Here is a 19,411-nt window from a genome sequence, read left to right on the forward strand (position 1 = left end):
TCTTTCACGAATAGGGTGAAGGAAATAGAACTTGATACGCAAGGATTAAATTTATTGCAGAAATCCAACAGAGTGACGGTTACAACAGATAGTTTCGAACTGCTACAACAGACTGTATTTACGTTGGTTTGGGAAGGTCCCTCTACCGAGGATCTAGTCCCTTTGGAGGGGGTCTTGTTAGTCTATTGTTTCAACAGATGTGGCATTCAGAGTGTTCGGTCTATTTATTTACTAAGCAGATGGTTTCCTTGAGTGTGTGACACTCACATTGATCCGGTGTATCGAATTTTTCAGATTTCCTATTTTAGAAAGCAATCAACGAATGCCAAGGTCGATAATGCGCCTGTGGAACGATAACGATATGTACACAAAACATCAGAGAAGCATTTCAGCCTGGGATAAACATGCAAAGCATGTTCTTTAACCAATTTTCAAAGTAAATCTTCGTATAATGTGATAGTTAAACTCATGTGGAGTCACACATGTGATACAATATACATTAAAGAACGTGCCAAAATTAAATTTGCGGTTCGAACAATCAACGATATCATAATAAGAATTGGTTTGAAGCTGTCGTTTCGACAAAATGAGCTAACTTGATGACAATTCTGCGAGAAGTGAGAAATTTGTCTTGGCAATGTTTGTTTATCCTGCTGGGACTTACGTTCTACCGCTAAGTACGAGATTAAAATCCGGTCTCCTGCGCACATAATTGCTCCATACGGGACGTAATGGCAGTTTTATATTCCTATAATATTGTACGTGTATTACGAAACCTAAATACGGTATAAAATTGATGTTTTCATTTCGTAACGGTGAATGAAAATTGATATTTTCAATTTGTAATAAATTACGTTACAAATGACAACATCGATAACATATTATTAAATTGTTTATCTACGAAATATATATTTAGATAAATATTTCCAATTCAACTTAATATTTATTTTAAAGTAAATTTATAAAACTACTTTACTAGGAGCGGAATTGATTACTGTCGTCGTATTATAAAGATTTGTTCTATAAAGGACTAATGAATATCCTGAAAAATAATCTAACAAGCCTATTCCTACCTGTGATATATCAAGGAAGAGTTACTGGGAACAGATGGGAAAATGCGAAATTTTGGGTCTCTCTTAAGAAACCTGCTCGCCTCCTGATGCGATGGATCGAGATTGATCAATCTATTCTTCGAAGCTATCGACGCCTTCTCCCAATACGTTTGATTATCGATTTTCTCCTTTTCGTTGCACTTCTTTTTCATTATCATACAGCCCTTAATCTCCGGCAATATTCTAAATCTGATACTTCTATTTCTCGTACCAATTTCCTCAATCGTTTCCACTTCAACAGATTCGACTTGCTTCACATCCGTGAGATCTACCGCATCGACGGATGATGCTAAAATATCGCTGCTTTCATTCAAAATACTCATATTTTCTACCTCGATTGTTTTCGGTCGATGTGATTTCAAGGCTGCCGATCGATTCATTAACGAGTCATGCAATCGAACTCGCTGACTTAATCTGAAGCAAGATTCTGACAAAACTATCGATCGTAAACTGCGGGAATCCTGCTTGGTTCTATCGTTTTTGTCACAGACAGATTTGAAGTTATTTATATTATCTTGTACACGACGTTCGATGCTATTATCACTATCGCAATCGAAATCTTTGACCGAGCAATTTTTGTAGATTTCTTGCACTTCTTCGCTCATGACATCTTTTTTCACGACAGATTTCTCGAATATATTCGACTTATTCTTTGAATTATTATTATCTTTAATAACAGTATATTCTCTCTTATAACAACAATCATCTTTTTTCAGGTTTGCACCGAAATGACTCGCCAAAGATTCAGTTAGATTGCAATTATAATTACTTTCGCTAAACTTTATTCTACTTTGTGCTTCCGAAGGCTCTTCCATAAGATCATTTGCTAGAACATTCGTATTTAACAATGTATCGCAAACTTGACTCTTAGAATGTAAGGAGTTTTCATTAATATTAACAGAAGCTTCGCCAACATTGTTCTCGCATTTGAAATTTAGAGAAACTTCCGCCGGACAGTTACAAATATTTATTTGATTCGCAATTTCTTCTTTGTGCACTTTTGGAAATTCTATTTGCTCTTCTTTCTGCACTGGCGATGTAACGTTCAAGAAGCTTTCTCCTTTCTTTTTTAACAAGGAACACATATCTCTTGACAAAATTTTTCTCTCTCTTTGTACTATCGGAGACGAAATTGTTGAGGAACCTTCTATATTTTTATTACATTCGTTATGTCTATTGTTAGAGGGACTAACTGCAAAATTAATCTTTTCCGATTTACCAATCTTACCGCGAGACGAATGCCTTGAATTTAAAGAATTTGAATGTCCGCTTTCAACCCGATATAACATCTCAGATCCTGTTTGCGTGTCAATTTCCACTTTCCATTCAGAATTTTCTGGTAGTAGGCATAATTTTTTCTTAAAATTTTCGTAATCCTCGCATTTGAATTCCGAATAATTCTCAATGTTAATAAATGGTGTGCTCGATCTAGTTGGTTGTAACATAACGTCTGTATCAAGTGGATCAGTTTCCATTTCTACCAAATTTGTATCAGAATTATGAAACGCATCGTTATTAATATTTTCATTTCTTGTAGAATATTCACATTGACTTTGTACCGATTGAATTGAATTTTTTGTATCAATATCAAGTTCATACACAAAAGTCTTCTATTATTCCTGTATTTTTATATGTGTCTCTCTAATTTCTCTTACTAAATGTAAAATGTAGATATGAATACAAATGTAAGATATAAATATATAAATATAAATATATAAATATAAATATATAAATATAAATATATAAGTATAAATATATAAATATAAATATATCGTGAAAAAAACCAGTTTAAGAGTCATTAAAACTTTTTTCCAAGGGGAGAGGTCATTGCGACATTTGAAACATTTGTTTCTCGTAATGAATAGAATTCTTTCACAATAAAAAATTTTTATCTTGAATTTCAAGGTCAAGATCGTTTTTGCATTAACTTCTTTTTTATAAATCTTTACCAATTCGAAGGTATAGAATCATACGATTCTCTTGACACTTACTTTCTTTACACCCTGTATGTATATATATCAATTTGATCTTCTTAGGACTCCTTTCACAATCCCTTCTATGAGATTCAATAACTTTGTTGCTAATAGGCTGATACATCAATTTATTATTGAACTACCCTAACTTCCTCGACTTCCAGCAAATTTTTTTGTAAGTCTATATTATTATTATGTTTTTTCTTTGGTATAACGTACATATTTGAATGTTCTGTATTTGTAACCTCAAAAACAGACTTGTAGGTTAACTTCCATGCATACGAAATTTTTCTTCCTTGGAAAATGAAACGAAACGTGTCGAATCATTCCCATCGTGATGAAAAGTTGAGATTATCACGCAATGGAAATTACGAGGCTGGTCTACGAAGAACAGAAGAAGAACGATTACGGCGTAGGCGCGAATGGATGATAGAACAGCAAAGGCTACGAGAACATGAAAAGTTGAAGGAGAAGAAGATTTTAGAATATGAAATACGTCGTGCTCTTGAGAAAGGTTTACCGCTGCCCAGAGGAAGATTTTCACATCGCAGCCGCAGTAAGAGTAAAAGCAAATCCACGGAAAATCGACATAGAACTGTTACATCAAATACATCTAATACATCTATATTATCTAAAAAGTAAGTATGACTAATGTAAGACATTTCATTTTAGACAATTAAACGAAATTGTTTTAAGAATAAATGAAAATTACTTTTAAAGCAAATGTTTAAAGGATATATTATAGCATATACATATAAAATATAAGTTTTTTTGCAAATTATAATAGCAATATTAGATACATATTTATATGATGCTGAAAGATATAATTTAATCTTTAATTTATGAAAAGAAAATTAATGTTTAATGAAGTGAATTTTTTTGCATTATAGATTAGAACCATCAGATGGCACAACGCCTTTATTTAAAGGACCGGAAGGCACACAGGTTAGCGCTGCAGAACTACGAAGAATTAAAGTAGATATTCACAGGAATGTATCAGGCAATGCGACAACTGATGATCTCCAACGAGATATTATCAATCCTGAAGATGTTCTGGTCAAAAGAAGAGAGGGTAAAATGTTGTTTTTTTGTTTTTAATTACCTAAGAACTTTCAGTCATCCAATGAAGAAATACTAAAGGAATATATGAATTCAATTTGGAAGATGATTCCTTTTGAAATTTTCCAAAAAATCTAATCTATGAATTCAAGTTTCTGAAGATTGTGTGCTTTATAAGGTAAAGTTAAAAACCATATGTTACATCTTTTTCTTTTTCTTTCATATGATTGACATTTAATTAAACATAGCAAACTTTTTACTTTATTAAATTCATCAGTTGAAGAATAATGGCATTATATAAAAGTTTCTACAAACATGAAGATGATAGATTATCATATTGCCTTTTACGAGATTCAACAAAAGGTACAACAGTCAAAAACAAAAGAAATTGTGGAATGTGGTACAGTCGTTGCTATAAATAATGAAAATTTAGGTTTGTTAATTATTTAAAATTTTAACTTTCTCTCATTGATTTTGTATAAATTGATAAAATAATCTTTCTGCTCATCATTAATATTTTTCATTGCAAAATGTACTGCAACTTGATACACTATACAATTAATTATAATCAAATATATTTAAAAAAGATAATAGCCAAATTATGCAGGTATACATCAACAGAGTAAAGGACCAAAAGGTACATTAGTTTGTGCTGTGAATCTACGAAGAATCAAATGGCTATTGGCAAAAATGTGTCAAATAAAAGTGATAACTAATAATCTCCAACAAGGTATTATGCACCTAGAAGATGTAGCAGTCAGAAGAGGAAGGGGTAAAATGTTGTTCTTTTTTCTACAATTATCTAACAACTTTCAGTCATCCAATGAAGAAACACTTAAGGAATATATGAATTCAACTTGAAAGATAATCTTTTTGGAATTTTTCAAAAATCATAATTTATAAGTTCAAGTTCCAGCGGATTGTATGCTTTGTAATGTTAAATTGAAAACCATATGTTATATTTTTGCTTTTTTTTTTTAATGTGATAAAAATTTGATTAAGAATAGCAAAATTTTCACTTTGTTAAATTCTTCAGCTGAAGAATGATGACATTATGTGGAAGTTTCTACAGACATAAAGATAATGGATTTATCATCATATTGTTTCCTAGAGCATTCAACGCAATTTACAGAACACTGAAGAAAGAAGAATCACTGAAGAATCAATAATGTGTTTTTGATTCACCAAGGATGAAGAAAATGTGGAATACAACGTTAGATTTGAATATTTGGGTATTAAACATATATATGTGCAATATGTAAGCACAATGTTTTTCAACTTGAGTGTCCTAAGAGTGCTTTTATTTCTTTTTGCTGTTTTATATTTTCTTTCTCTGTTATGGAGTTTGCACAAAAAATAACTTTTTTGGAATAATAGTAAAACGGATCTAATGATACATAATATAAGGCAGTAATCTTTTGTAAAAATATACTTTAAATTCTCGCTCCATTTTGTGCATCTTCCATATACTTTGCTATATGCTTGCATGTTTAAAAGCACGAAAGTTTAATTAGAACACCTACTATGGTGAGGTGTTAAATGTATTTTTAATTCAACAGTGGAAGAAGGAACATTAGTTTTAAAGATCAGAAACTTTTTGATTGAAAATTTATCACCAAAGGTTACAATTCTCCAATTGAAAAATCGAAATTATATTCAATAATAACTACTTGAGATTAACTATTACATCTGAAAATTCTATAATGAAACAAAAATATTTTTTGCTGAATCTATTTGAATTCATTGGCTTTTTCTTAGATAAATAGATAATTTTATTTCCGCTTCATAGCCATGAAATAGGATTTGGTTTACAAATTTTATAAACATTTAATATTGCACATATTAAGGAATACTATGCATATAATATAAACTAGAAAAATAATTAGTTTTGAAATGTTTAATTAAAGATTGAGATTTCCTTTTTTTCCCATATAACCGTAGATTTTCAATATTTGGTTTTCTCCTGAAGAATATTTCAAATGGAGTCTCCCTCTACAGTGTTTGCTAGTATTCGATTTTTCAAGTATGCCGCTGCACGTACTATTTCCGGTTAGTACTTTTTATGTACTTGTGCTTCCGCTAACAAACAACGCGCTATGTCCATCACTGTTCTATTATACCTTTCCGCTTAATTATTTATTATAATACCTTTATCCCTGGCAAATTTATAAATTCGATTATATAAATATTCTTCTGCATTATCGCATCTCAATATTTTTAACCTCTTGCCCGTTAAGTTCTCACTTTCATTTACAAACTGTACGAGAGAATCAAAGACTTCATCTTTTGATTTTATATAATAGATCCTAGCTACTTTACTATAATCATCGATAAATGAAATAAAATATTTCTCTCCATTTAATCCGGTAGTCTTAAAGGGACCGCACATGTCCGTATGAATGATTTCCATTCTTTCTGTAGTTTTAGTTCGATTATTTTTGAACGGTAGATTATGCATTTTACTTTCTATACACACCTTACATTTCAAAAATTCCTTTTCAAATTCATTCGGTATACCTGTCACTAGTTGCTCTTTACTCAAAATATTCAGGTATCTGAAATTTACGTGTCCTAGCATCCTATGCCATCTTTCCTTTTGACTCATGCCGTTACGTTCGGCACTGTTTGCTAAGTGCTCCTTCCCTTTCGATATACTTTTCATTTTATATGTCCCATTCTCTTTGAACGCTACAGCTATAAGTTTATTGTCATCATCTATCACTTTTGCAATATTTCCTTTTGAAATAACCATATTCTTATTATCTGTTAGTTTACCTAAACCGATCAAATTTGCGGACATTTCTTTCGCGTAAAACACTTTATTCATATTTATTTTATTTTGTTTTCCAAATACTTCAAAGTAGCTTATAACGTTTCCAACTTTTGTTGCTTTTACCGGTCTATTATCGCATAAATATATATTTACTGGTTTTTTAAGGTCGATATATTTATCAAAATAATTTACGTTATTAATTATGTGATCGGTACAACCGCTATCTAATAGATAAATTATTTCATTATCACTTAGTTCGTTCATCTCGCTGCTGTGTGCTGTGTGCGTCCTTGCCATCCATGTGCCTGCTCCTGAGTTGCCATGCTCGCTCGTGCTCGTTGCTGATTGACGATATAAGCTTTCACGTCCCCTGCTCGTAGCCTCTGCTTTCTCTTCCTCTGCCGCGACTACGTGTTCACCCATGCCGACAACTGTTACTGCTTCACGCTTGCTTCTCGCAAAATGTCCTACTCTTCCACATTTGAAGCATCCTCCTTTTTTTGCAGCAAAAGCGTTAGTTTTCATTTCTCCTTGATCAAATTTATTTTTCTTCTCCGCTATTTTGATTTTATTCTTCACATACGCTACTGTTTGATCCTCTTCTTTCAAGGTACCTACTAGATCCCCTATCTAGCTATAGTCTTCGGGTAACGTATTTAGCATGTAATTCAGCTTTTCCTTTTCTTTCACTTGTGCGCCCGCACTTTTTAATTCATTTATTAGTTTTTCAAAATCACTTAAGAATGATACTGAATCACTGTACTTATTAAGCCTTATTTTCTTCAATCTCCTTCTGCACACGATCTGTAGTGCTGTAGACTCTTTCAAGTACATCTCGTCGAACTTCTTCATTATTGCATACGTTGTTTGTTCTTCACTAATAAATTCTAGTTGTCTATTCTTGATGACACTGTAAATTATGTTTATTGCCTTCAGATCCTTTTTATTCCAGTCTGTATTATCTGTTTCAGTCTTCACTCTAGTTATAACGATATCACATTCTTTATACTTTCAAGACATCATAATTCTTTTCTCCCGCATACCGTAATCCTCACCACCAAGGCTTTACCATAAAATATCATAATTTCTAATCTCTCCATTTTGATTGATTTTTTATCTCTTCTCAAGCGTTCCTACGTGCTCGAAGTATTTCTATATCCTTTGAACGTTTCTTCCCTTACTAAGACTCACTACAAAATTATTAACCATGCTCTGCTACCATCTCAAAGTATAGAGAGGATTTGAAAAAACAAAAAGTTTAAAAAGAGTTAAAGGACTCGACAATCTACTCGCTTGCTTGTTTGCTTTCTTCTGATCGCTTCTAATAACTTTTAATCGCTTTTAATAATCCCTAACCGTTTTTAGTCGCTTTTGATTATGTTTGCAGCTGAGAACTGGACGTTCTTCGGCACTCAAATGCACTCTCACACGTACAGTATAAATGTACCATCTATTCAACAGTTACAATATAATAATGAGTTATAATCAAGTGTATTTAAAAAAAGTAGTAGTCAAATTATGCAGTTATACATGTATCAATTAAGTGGAAGATCTTTTAATCATCATGGAAGATATGAAGCATCTCGGAAGATGTTACCATAGGATTGTAATTTTGTTAAACATAAATTAGTTCAATTTTTCAAAACTTTCTTAAAAGGAAATTCTTATTTTTTAACTAAAGTTTTCATAGAAAAAAATTTAGGCTTTTGAAATATATAAAGTCTAAAGAAATTATTAATTCTTAGTAATTATTACTAATAAAAAATATATAATATATATATATACTTTAATATATAATTAATATATAATTAAATATTAATTATTAAATCGTATACATAATAAAATCTATTCAGAATAATATAAAGTAAAGATTGCATTTCATAACTTAATGTTTCTTATAATTATGGATTTGTGTATATAAAATTGTTTTAGTGATTTCTGGCACTGAAGAAAATTGTAAGCCATTTACGTTCATTTGTGTATTTAATCTGAAGAATGACTTGTACACAAAAACGTTACATATATTTGTATAATAAGCAGTCAATTAATGTAATTTATATTTTTAATAACAAATATATATATATACATTTTTTACATAATTGACATATGTAATACTAATACAGAAGTAGTAATATAAAATAAGAGATAATGATATTTCTATTTTTTTTATAGCATGTTTACCATTTCATTCACTTTATCTATCTATTATCTTCATCATCTATTATAAAATGTTCTGGCTTACAATCATTCAGAGGTAGTCAGTTTATTTACATATCAACCTTAAGATTTCTAAGGTCTGTCAAAACTGCTAATACTGCTTAATTGTTTCTTTCATGTGCAAGTATGTTAGATGTTTTATTTGTAAATAAATTTATTTAACCATAGGAGAAGGATCGAAACCTATATTTGAAAGAGAAGAAATAAAAGGTACAACAGTCAAAACAGAAGAAATTGTGGAACGTCGTACAGTTGTTGTTTTAAATAATGAAAATTTAGGTTTGTTTATTATTTAAAATCTTTTGCCATTATTTTGTTTAACTAGATAAGATACTTCTCTTCATAGCTGATATTTTCTATATACATTAAAATCTTATTTTTCTTGTGAAAAAATAAAATGTTTAATTTCTAGAAAGCAAGTCGAAAGTGAGTAAAAAATATACTACTTCTTCAAGAAATCGAAGCCCCAGTCCTCGACATAGATCGTCCCGCCATGCCAGGTTTGTGTATTGGTTATTTGATCAACACGATATTTTTTCTTTTTTTATATCATCTTTCCTATTTCGTACCACTCTTCCATACAATTCCATATTAACACGTTGGTCGCCACGTCACCCATATTTATGTAACGGGTATACCAAGTATGGATGACACTCTTCTTGTTCGAGTTAATTAAATATAGGATATTATATATAGAATATACAACATAAAAATATTAAAAACACATAATACTTTTTATTAATTTATATTCTGGATAAAATATTACATTATGCTATATCGCATGGTATTTTCTAAAACATTCCAAACACATTTGGGGTGATTTTGGGCACTTCGAACAATATGTTGTAGTTTTTTTATGTTCTTTTTCGCTTCTTCGCGTGCGACAGTTCTTTTTCTCGTAACATTGGGTGCACATCATTCTTATAGACTTGCCCTCCTGATTCTTACGAATCTCCAAATAGTGGGACACCTTCTTCGTTTTCTTCCGATGGTTGTCCGGTACAGTATTTTCTGAGGACACATCGGACCATTCGGAAACGAGAATTTACCGAAATGTTCTCATCTGCATTGTTTTGTTTGTAGCTGTTTGGTACACAATATGAGTATTTACTATAGTTGTTCCTAAGAGTAAATGTAATGTTAATTTCCGATACCACTTGATGCTTCTCCGTATCGTAGTGGCATATGAGACCATCTGCTCACTTCTGTCGATACCAGTTTTTCCGTTATGGTCACGTACATTGTTTTCAATTACCCATTGTCTTAAAGGGCCACGGGCATATAGCCCACCGAATTTCCTATCCTTCCCGGTCCGTCAGCACTTTTGCTTTCCATCTGTAGTTCATCGGGATTTTCACAATGGTTTTTCTACGATACTGCATCGATGAGTGGTAAAATAGTATTATGGATTTAAATAATAATGATAATTTGATGCAATGTACTATTATCCATCAATATTTACTATTATTATTTTTTTGGTAATTTGCTATCTTTTTTATAAGATGCACATATAAATAAATTTATCATTTGGTGAAATATGGATATTAGTACACACATTATTGCGTATCCTACATTAAAATATAAAAGTTATATTAAGTTGTAAACACTCCATATTCAAATATTAAATATCGAATATTAATTATAATACTCTACCAAATGTTTAGAAATTAGACTTTTGTTATTTAAGTATTCTTTTTTTAGGTATGAGGATTCAAAATATGATAACAGGGACAGTTATAGAAGTGATAGGTACAAATTATTTCTTATAATCTTATATATTTTTGTTTAATACTTTTAACACGTTTAATACGTTTATTATTCAGTTTTTCTACATTTTTGTATAATTTATTTAGAGAAAGAAATCACAGTAGAGGTAGAAGCAGAGAGTATAAAGAAACAGTCAGGCGGCATAGTCAATTAAATACTGCAGAGGAAGAGCATCTGCGTGAAAGAAAAAGTCATAGGGATCATTCACGTTCAAGGGAACGAGAACAAAGAGCATGGGTCAGAGATTCTCATCATAGGTATATAATAGGCATGTGAAATATTATGTGTTTGGAAAACTACATTTTACAAATATTATTAAAACAATAGGTCATCTAAAGATGAAAGATCTTATCGAGAAAGATCAAGAGAACGGTCCCGAGAAAGAAGAGAACGAGATAGGTCTAGAGAACATAGGATACCTCCATCGCATTATATCGAGCAGATTCCTGTTCCTGTTTATTATGGAGTAAGTATTTAAATTGTACACGGAATATAATACTATCGATATTAAATTTCATTGGTCATTAGGATTTTCCTCCGAGACCAATAATGGTTGGACCCTTGGTTCCAATTCGAGGTCAGGTACCACCTTTAGGAGGAACTAGGCATATGATGGGTCCATTAAGACCATTTCCACCACGATTTATTCCGCCAGATATCTATAGATTACGTCCGCCTCTAAATCCTAGTATGTACATTCATTAATTCATAATGACGTGCATGAAGAGTTACTGTTTTAATTATTTGTATTTTATATAGGATTTAGGCCAATGTATTAATAGACTGGACGAGGAACGAGGAGAGGATGGTTGGTCCCAGGGCCACCTCTCTTTCGGTAAGTGCCACCAGGGACCAATTAAATGCGTTGGAGGGGAATGGTGTCGATAGGACACTTGAGGAGACAATAGTTCGCCCGCACTCTGGGAGAAGAGACGTTAGGTCTGGGAGTTGGTGGTGTTATATGCAGCGTCTGTATGGGCCAAGGCTTTAGAAATTAAGAAGAATAGGAAAATCTTGAACAACATCTTGTCCGTATTGACATGAATTTCGACGACCTACCGTACAGTGTTCCACGCAGCACTGTACGTGCTTATGGGCATTATGCCCATTTATTTCACAGCGGAGCTTCGGGCCGAAAAATATCGTATTAAAAAGGAGAATCAATAGGAGCAGCACAACACACGTTCAAGAGCTGGGGCCGCTTCTGTTTATTAATAGAGGATTATGGTACTGGAGGAACCTATCATGGAGAAATGGAAGTGGCGATTTTACAGAGAAGACAATTGGACGAAGCGACTGCATGAAGCGGATGCATGTTTATTTAGAAGATATAGGAGGAATATTGATCACTTCACCATGCAGATCCTGACAGGGCATGGAATTTTTAATGTCTATCGAAAAATGATTAATAAGGAGGACCACTCCAAATGTTGGAACTGCAATGCTGAAGGCGATGACGCTGAACATGCGCTTTTCCACTGCTCAAGGTGGAGACGTGAGAGGACGAAACTAGAAAATTACGTCGGCACACCACTAACAACGGAGAATTTAATGGAGCTAGTGGTGAAGAAGGAAGACGACTGGGCAAGGTTTCAGACTATGTGCAGAAAAATTATGCTAGCAAGAATGACGTAGGAGAATTTCGAAGAGAGGAGGTGTTTTTTCGTCCAGTCGCGGGGAGACGGTCGCGTTAGAGCGCGTCAACGGGAGTCGTAAATTCCCGCTACGATTGCACGAATCGACACCACGAACAGGACGATCCCCTTATTTCTTGTGGGAGAATAAGGGGTGATTGGGTTGGAATATAACTGGACTTCACAGTTATATTATATATGTATTTATTTATACTGGATTACACTACTAGATATGAACAGACCGTGTTTGGAAAGCGTGTTGATGAACCCGAAGGTTGCTAGACGTGGTAGTTATAGAGGCGAGAACTTGACTGACATGTTAGAACTTGAAGTTGACTGTCCGAGGACTAGTAGAACAGTGGACTTGACTGTCCAAGGGATCTTAGAGCAGTGGACTTGACTGTCTGAGGGCTAGTAGAACAGTGATTGACCCTATGGGCTATGGTGGTTCCTTGGGTTTATTGCGGGTCAGTGTGACGATGTGCAGGCCCCGGCGGCCTGACCATGAGGGACGTCGCAGGTACCGACTCACGCGACGTAACAGGAGGAGAACTAAAGAAACAAGAAGAAGAAATGGGACTCAGATATGAGGAAGTGGTGCTTAGTTAAGCCCAAGCCATATATATTTTTTTAATCACTATATTATAAGAATATTTTATGATAAAAATTAGATAGTGTATGAATTCATTCATTCAAATGCTGTAACATATAAAACTTGATGCTTGATGGATTTTAAGATCTGAGCACATTGTAAACGCTATTACACTATTTATACTATCGCTTTTAAAGCTGAATATCATAAAGACAAAGAATACTTATTTTTAATCATTGATTTCTCGAACATCGATTATTATGTAATATTTATGTATTTTTAAGTATATTTAATATTTTAATATAGTTTCTGAAATCTTATTAAAATGTTCTATGTTTAATGTATTTGTATGTGAAACTTGCTTATATATTTTTAGGTGGTAATAATATTGTGTGCAAATTGTATCAATTGATAATAAATTGTGAATTATTAAATTTATGTAATATGTTTATGAAGTTTGGTGTTATTTTTAGTATTGAATATATATAATAATTTAGAGTATATCAAATATTACGTCTACATATTTCAAAGAGATTCTTTGGCACAGTGGATTTGTTTCTTTAGTTTTTCTTTAATTTTTTTTTACGTTTTTCTTTACGTTTTCTTTCTTTTTAGCATTTATAATAATAGCAAAATTTACTTAGGCAATGGACTTTATGTAAATCTGATATATCTTAATAAAATTTTAATAATATTACAAACTTTGTATTTTATAAATAAATGTTTGTGGTGGATACGAGGTATTAACACTTTAATGGTCGGTGTATTTGTCCTTAAACAAATATCAGTGGCCAACGATTTTCGAAAAGTTGTCTATTTTCTTGATGATCTATTCACATCCTCTAAATCGGAATTACATTCTGAAGAACTATTTTTTACTAAACCACTAATTTAGCACATATGTCGAACGGACAAACAGATAGAGCATCTACATGAAACTCATGGAAAAGTTCTTTTTCACTGAAAAATTCGTGATGCTTCATTATTTAAATGACGTAAGTCTGTGGACAGCTCAAGCGCTATTATTATTCTGGAGGCGTTGTAACATGATCACTCGAAGTTCCCTAAAACTTGTGTATTTCTTATTGGTCTGTTCTCAGTTTATGAGTTGTATCTTATTTACGTCTTATGCTTTTGCTCCTTTATAGGTAGATTTTTGTTTTTTCACAACGTATCTTTTCGTGACAACATTAGCTTTGAATGGTTGAACGAACAAAGTGAAACATTACACTTCGTATATTTTTCAAAGTTACGTATATTACAGTATAGTTGATTGTTATTGTTGTGCGGCTTATTATAATTGTTTTAGTTTGCTCTATCCATGGTTTAATTTAAATCATATAATTTATTTACAGTACATGTCAGTATATAATAGTTAAGCAAGTTGATTTCGATGATGTTTTAATACATAATGAGCGGCATGATTTCGAACAATTTTTTCCTATACATACGTAAAACCCAACAGAACTTTTTTAGTAAAAATAAAGGACATATATTCTGAAGTCAAAGACATCAAAGCAGAGACACCGCAAGGAAGCAGGTCTTAGGACCAACATTATATACGCTATACACGGCCAACGTATCAACAACTACCAACAGCAAAATACTGACATTCGCAGACGATACGGGTGAACTAGTCAAACATACTACGCCGAGGTGTCCGCCCACGGAGCTTCGCTGGAGCGCGGCACCGGATACGTTGCGGTCGATTGGGCAGGAATGGTGGTGGTGGGTGTGTACGTGTCACCCAACAGTGGATGGGCAGCGTTTGAGGAGTCCCTGGACGGGGTTGGCGACTGCGTCAGGCGGCGTCTTCCTCGACAGGTGCTCGTTCTGGGTGATTTCAGCGCGCACTCCGCGGTATAGAGAAACCTCAGGACCAACGCGTGCGGTCGCGCGCTGTCAGATTGGGCCACGGGACTTGGACTCCTGTTGGTGAACAGGGGCTCTGCCAGCACCTGCGTGGCGTGGAGGGAGTGCTCCGTCGTTGACATCACATGGGCTTCTCCGGACGCATTCAGGCAGATGTCAAACTGGGGAGTGACCGAGAGGGTTGAGACACTCTCAGACCACCTCTACATATTCATGGAGGTGAAAGACACACTTGGACCTGGAACGGCGTCCGCGGGTGACGGCCGCGGCCCGCCGAGAGGGAGACGTGCGCGAAGATCAAGGAAAGGGACGAAGATCTGCTTCGAGCGGCCGCAACAGTGGCTGCCTGGAACTGAGAAGCCTCGACGACGGCGACGGAAACAAGCGTGGAGGAGGAGGCCGAGAACCTCCGTGGAGTCATGGCGGCAATATGCGACACGTCCATGCCGCGAATCACGCTGGACACTAGGCGAAGCAGAGCCGTGTATTGGTGGACTTCCGACCAGACCAGAGGACCCGCCGCAGGTGTCACAGGTGAAATTCGAGCAGCTATATGATAAACCAAACTTCCGAGCGTCTTATCACGTGTGACCGTCCGGTCAGCATCCGTTCTCAACCGCCTGGGTGGCATTCGGTCACTCTAGCCGTTCTCCGAAATATATGATAAGTACGACCAAAGCCTTCTCCCACTCCAACGAATAAAGAATACTCCCTTCAAAATCATCCAAGTCAGTCTGAATAAATCCGTACTAGCCTGAATATTAAAAAGTCTATCTTCGCGAACCGCAAATACTATTTTATTGTATAAATTGAGTGAAAATCTCCTGTTCGGAAATTGACAAATTTTTTTTATTTTTAATCAATTGTTGAATTTTTACGCGACAAGGACGTCGTTCAACCCCGAGTGATGTACGGGGCACCGGTATGGGCGAACGATCTGATGGCAAGTCGTGATCTACTAAGATGGCGGCATGCAGACAGGACGAGTGCACATCGCTCCGTAAACAGTGACCAAGATCTCGTGGTACATGAAAGTATCGGGTCAAGGAAAGTGTAGTGCTAGTGCTTCAGAAGTGAAGTACATAAAAAGTTTAGTGGAGTCCGTTGTGGACAGGCTGTGGAAAGTAAAAGAATATCGTTTTTGAGGTTAAACACGTATGGATGCCATATTAGGACGCGCGACAGCAGCGCCGTCACACGGGCTACCCAAGGAATTACGCACAAGCTGCCATATTGGGCCGCGCGCTAATTACACTGCCATATTTGGCCGCACGACAGAAGCGCCGCCGCACGGGCTACTTAGAAAAACTTGCGGACGGCGCCATATTGAAGCGTGCGCCATAGCGCAGGCCTTTTAAAGGAACATTGCGTCAGGTACGTCCAAAAACGGCCAGTTTAAGCTGCCATTACACCTTTTAACATAACCGCGAACGCTTGAACAAGTAGTTTGTCGTGTTTTATCGGCTCATACCTAGGCGCCGACTTCTCACCATACTGAACACAGGTCCCCTAGGACCATACGGAGTTGCGATACGCCCTAACCAGCACTCACAGGTACCCAGTACATTTCTACCTTGAGTAGTTAGGCCTGCAGGGGCTTTCACACGCCTCAGGTTAGACGGGGCGTTTTCTAAGTCCTACCGTTTCTCCAGGACGGTTCCGGAGCAGTTGATACGCTGCTCACCCGCCAACGTAACCGTTCCGAAGTAATGGGGGGGGGGGGGGGGGCGCGGCGGCACCCGCACTCCGTAAACGGCCGTCCTGCCAGCATCTTGGCAAAAAGGTCAGTAAAGAACAGACCGCGACAGCTCCTGCTCCACAATAGCTACCTGACTGGTAGACTCGAACAAAGTGTGGGCGAAGAAAAGACCAAAGAAACGGCAATACTAAGTGCCGTAAATAAGTCGCTACAGGTCAGTAAGCGGCTTGAGACAGCCGTTAAGAAAAAGGCACAATCGAAAATCAGACAACTCTCATACGCTGAGAAAAAGGCGGTCAGACCACTGAAAAACGTGGTGATAATCCGCCCGGAAGTAGAAGACGGCGAAATTAGAACGAGTGAGGAAGCATGCGATGCGGTATTCACCCTAGTAAACCCTCGTAAAGAGGGGATATAAGTTACCGCAATCCGGAGGATAAGTGACAACGGCCTAGTCGTGGAAACGATGAAGCCAGAAAGCCTCAAAGCATTCACTGAAAATGAGAAACTAAAGGAGGCTGGTCTAAAAGCCAGCACACCACAGCGAAAACCCCCCAGGATGATCATATACGACGTCTCGAGGGACATTCTGGAAAAGGATATACTGGCCTGCATGAGGAGACAGAATCAAGGCAGGCTGAACGAGAGCGACATTGCAACCATCAAGTTCTGCTACAGAACGGGATGCAAGGACCAAGATGAGACAAATTGGGTAATGGAAGTACCCCCCCCCCCCCCCCGGCCCCGGGTAAGAGAAAAATTACTACAAGGTAAAATATATATCTCCTGGAATGCATGTAAGGTCAGGGACTACATACCAATTAGTAGATGGTATAAATGCTAAGGCTACAGACACGTGGCAAAGTACTGCCGTGTTAATTACGAAATCTGCACGCACTGCGCTGAAAGTGGGCACAGTACTAAAGAGTGCCCAAACAAGGACAGCAATCCCAGCTACGTAAACTGCAAGAACGTAAATTGCGACCACGTGGCCTCCAACGCGAACTGCCCGATGTACAAAAAGGCGCTTGAAGCGAGAGTCGTAAACGTCATATTAATAGTATGACCAAAGAAAAAGGAAGCGGACTTGGGAGACGACGGGGAATAAGGATCCTGCAGCATAACATGCAGCGATCAAAGATTGTTCCCCACGAAATCAGAACGCAGATGAGAGCTGATGGAGATGAAATCCTGCTAGTGCAGGAACCATACAGCACAGAAGGAAAGATACCCAGACTCGGCACAGAAATCGCGATGGCCTGTCGAGGCTCGAAACACGACCCACCAATGGCAGCGGTGGGAGTCAAAAGCAGATACACGACGCCGCTTGAGATCGCCGGCTTGCGCACAACTCACTGCGTATGTGTCCGGATAAGCGACGGAGCGACGGAGATCTACTCAGTAAGTCAGTACTTTTCGCCGACCGAGAACATCAGGGTCGGCATCGAATAACTGGAAAAAGTACTGAGGAGCCTCAACGGGAAGAGAATCATTGTCTGCATAGATACGAATGCCAAATCGCCGCTATGGTGTAGAAGGAGCACTGATGACAGAGGAGAAGCCCTGGAAGCCGTTATTGCACAGTACGGCCTCCACATCCTAAACAAACCAGGACAAGCTGACACTTTCGAGACAACTCGAGGGCGATCGAATATAGACGTAACCATGGCGAGTCCAGAGCTAATACCGCTTATGCAAGAATGGAGAGTTCACGAGGACGGAACCTCCGGCGATCATAGAATCCTGCAGACGCGCCTGGATTTTGACAAGACGAACGAATGCCAACTGAGAGGTCTTTCAAAGAGTTGTCATGGAGGAGAAAAAGGCACTCCGAGAGACAACCTTCCAGCAATCCCACGACGTTGAAAGGATAGCCGAGCAGATGCAGGAAGTCTTGATAAGAGCCTGCGACGCGACCATTCCAAAGAAGAAATGGCATAACAGATCAGTGCCATGGTGGACGCCCGATCTCGCAAGAGAAAAGAGGAACACCTACCAGGCAAGAAGAAGATACCAAGCTAAGGATCCTGCAACGAGGAAACAAGAGAAGCTACGATATCGGGAAATCAGGAGGAATTACACAATAGTAGCAACCAGAGCGAGGATCCAGAGCTGGGAAAACTTTGTAACCAAGGAGGGTAAGAAAGAGCCCTGGGGAATCGCTTACAGAACGGTCACAGGTAAACTCAGGAGAGCAGAGACGATGTCCACGTTGCGAACATCACAAGGAGATACCTCCAATTGGCGATCAAATGCAGCAGCGATGCTGTCAGTCCTCGTACCCGATGACCAGGAAGGATCTGACACGCCGGAACAGACCGAGATCAGGCGAAACATGGCAACCCTTCCGAATGTCGAAGACATCACAGAGTTTCGGATTAAAGAGCTCTGCGGCGCAGTAAAACGTCTGACGAAGGGGAAATGTCGATATGATCGAGGTAGAGGTAATCCAATGCGCCTGGGGTGGAATTCACCAAGAACTACTTAACCTAGTGAACGGCTGTCTCACCTGGGGGGTCTTCCTAAGAAGATAGAAAGTGGGGAACGTCATTACCAGCCTGAAAGGACTGGACCGAGACAGAAGTAGCCTGATGTCTTACAGGCTAATCTGCCTGCTCTCTATGGTGGGCAAATTACTGGAGAGATTGATGGCTACTAGAATGTCAATCCTTTTCCATGACCACGAAATGACCTCAGACCGACAATACGGCTT

At 37.0% G+C, this 19,411-nt stretch overlaps 2 protein-coding genes and 1 long non-coding RNA gene across 8 annotated transcripts in view; all 3 read left to right on the forward strand.

Moving 5' to 3' along the window:
• The window catches only part of LOC139985317 (uncharacterized), an 83,240-nt gene that overhangs the window by 49,295 nt on the left and 14,534 nt on the right, over positions 1-19,411 (forward strand). The window contains exons 1-10 of one of the 4 annotated variants that reach the window (XM_071999681.1): positions 3,124-3,259; positions 3,342-3,723; positions 3,976-4,157; positions 9,303-9,413; positions 9,547-9,634; positions 10,836-10,883; positions 10,988-11,158; positions 11,229-11,367; positions 11,430-11,589; positions 11,661-12,533. In XM_071999681.1, the coding sequence (XP_071855782.1) occupies positions 3,389-3,723; positions 3,976-4,157; positions 9,303-9,413; positions 9,547-9,634; positions 10,836-10,883; positions 10,988-11,158; positions 11,229-11,367; positions 11,430-11,589; positions 11,661-11,680 (1,254 nt within the window). In that variant the 5' untranslated portion in view covers positions 3,124-3,259; positions 3,342-3,388 and the 3' untranslated portion in view covers positions 11,681-12,533. Of the gene's footprint in view, positions 1-3,123; positions 3,260-3,341; positions 3,724-3,975; positions 4,158-9,302; positions 9,414-9,546; positions 9,635-10,835; positions 10,884-10,987; positions 11,159-11,228; positions 11,368-11,429; positions 11,590-11,660; positions 12,560-19,411 lie in introns of those variants that run through there. The other 3 variants (XM_071999680.1, XM_071999683.1, XM_071999684.1) reach the window with 3 other exon arrangements.
• LOC139985325 (uncharacterized) overlaps positions 1-19,411 on the forward strand; it is a 77,780-nt gene that overhangs the window by 43,835 nt on the left and 14,534 nt on the right. The gene's annotated exons all lie outside the window — the stretch shown is intronic.
• LOC141445731 (uncharacterized) lies at positions 4,192-9,413 on the forward strand. 3 transcript variants are annotated; one of them, XM_074111622.1, is made up of 3 exons: positions 4,192-4,577; positions 4,752-5,402; positions 8,305-9,071. In XM_074111622.1, the coding sequence occupies exons 1-2, from the start codon at positions 4,460-4,462 to the stop codon at positions 5,003-5,005; spliced, it is 372 nt and encodes a 123-aa protein (XP_073967723.1). In that variant the 5' UTR covers positions 4,192-4,459; the 3' UTR covers positions 5,006-5,402; positions 8,305-9,071. The 3 variants fall into 3 exon arrangements, with proteins under 3 accessions (XP_073967723.1, XP_073967724.1, XP_073967725.1); XM_074111623.1 differs by having other exon boundaries at positions 4,752-5,376; XM_074111624.1 differs by lacking the exon at positions 4,192-4,577 and adding an exon at positions 9,090-9,413 and having other exon boundaries at positions 4,584-5,376; positions 8,305-8,347.

This window comes from Bombus fervidus, chromosome 3, assembly GCF_041682495.2.
Source record: "Bombus fervidus isolate BK054 chromosome 3, iyBomFerv1, whole genome shotgun sequence".
NCBI classification, from domain to species: domain Eukaryota; kingdom Metazoa; phylum Arthropoda; class Insecta; order Hymenoptera; family Apidae; genus Bombus; species Bombus fervidus.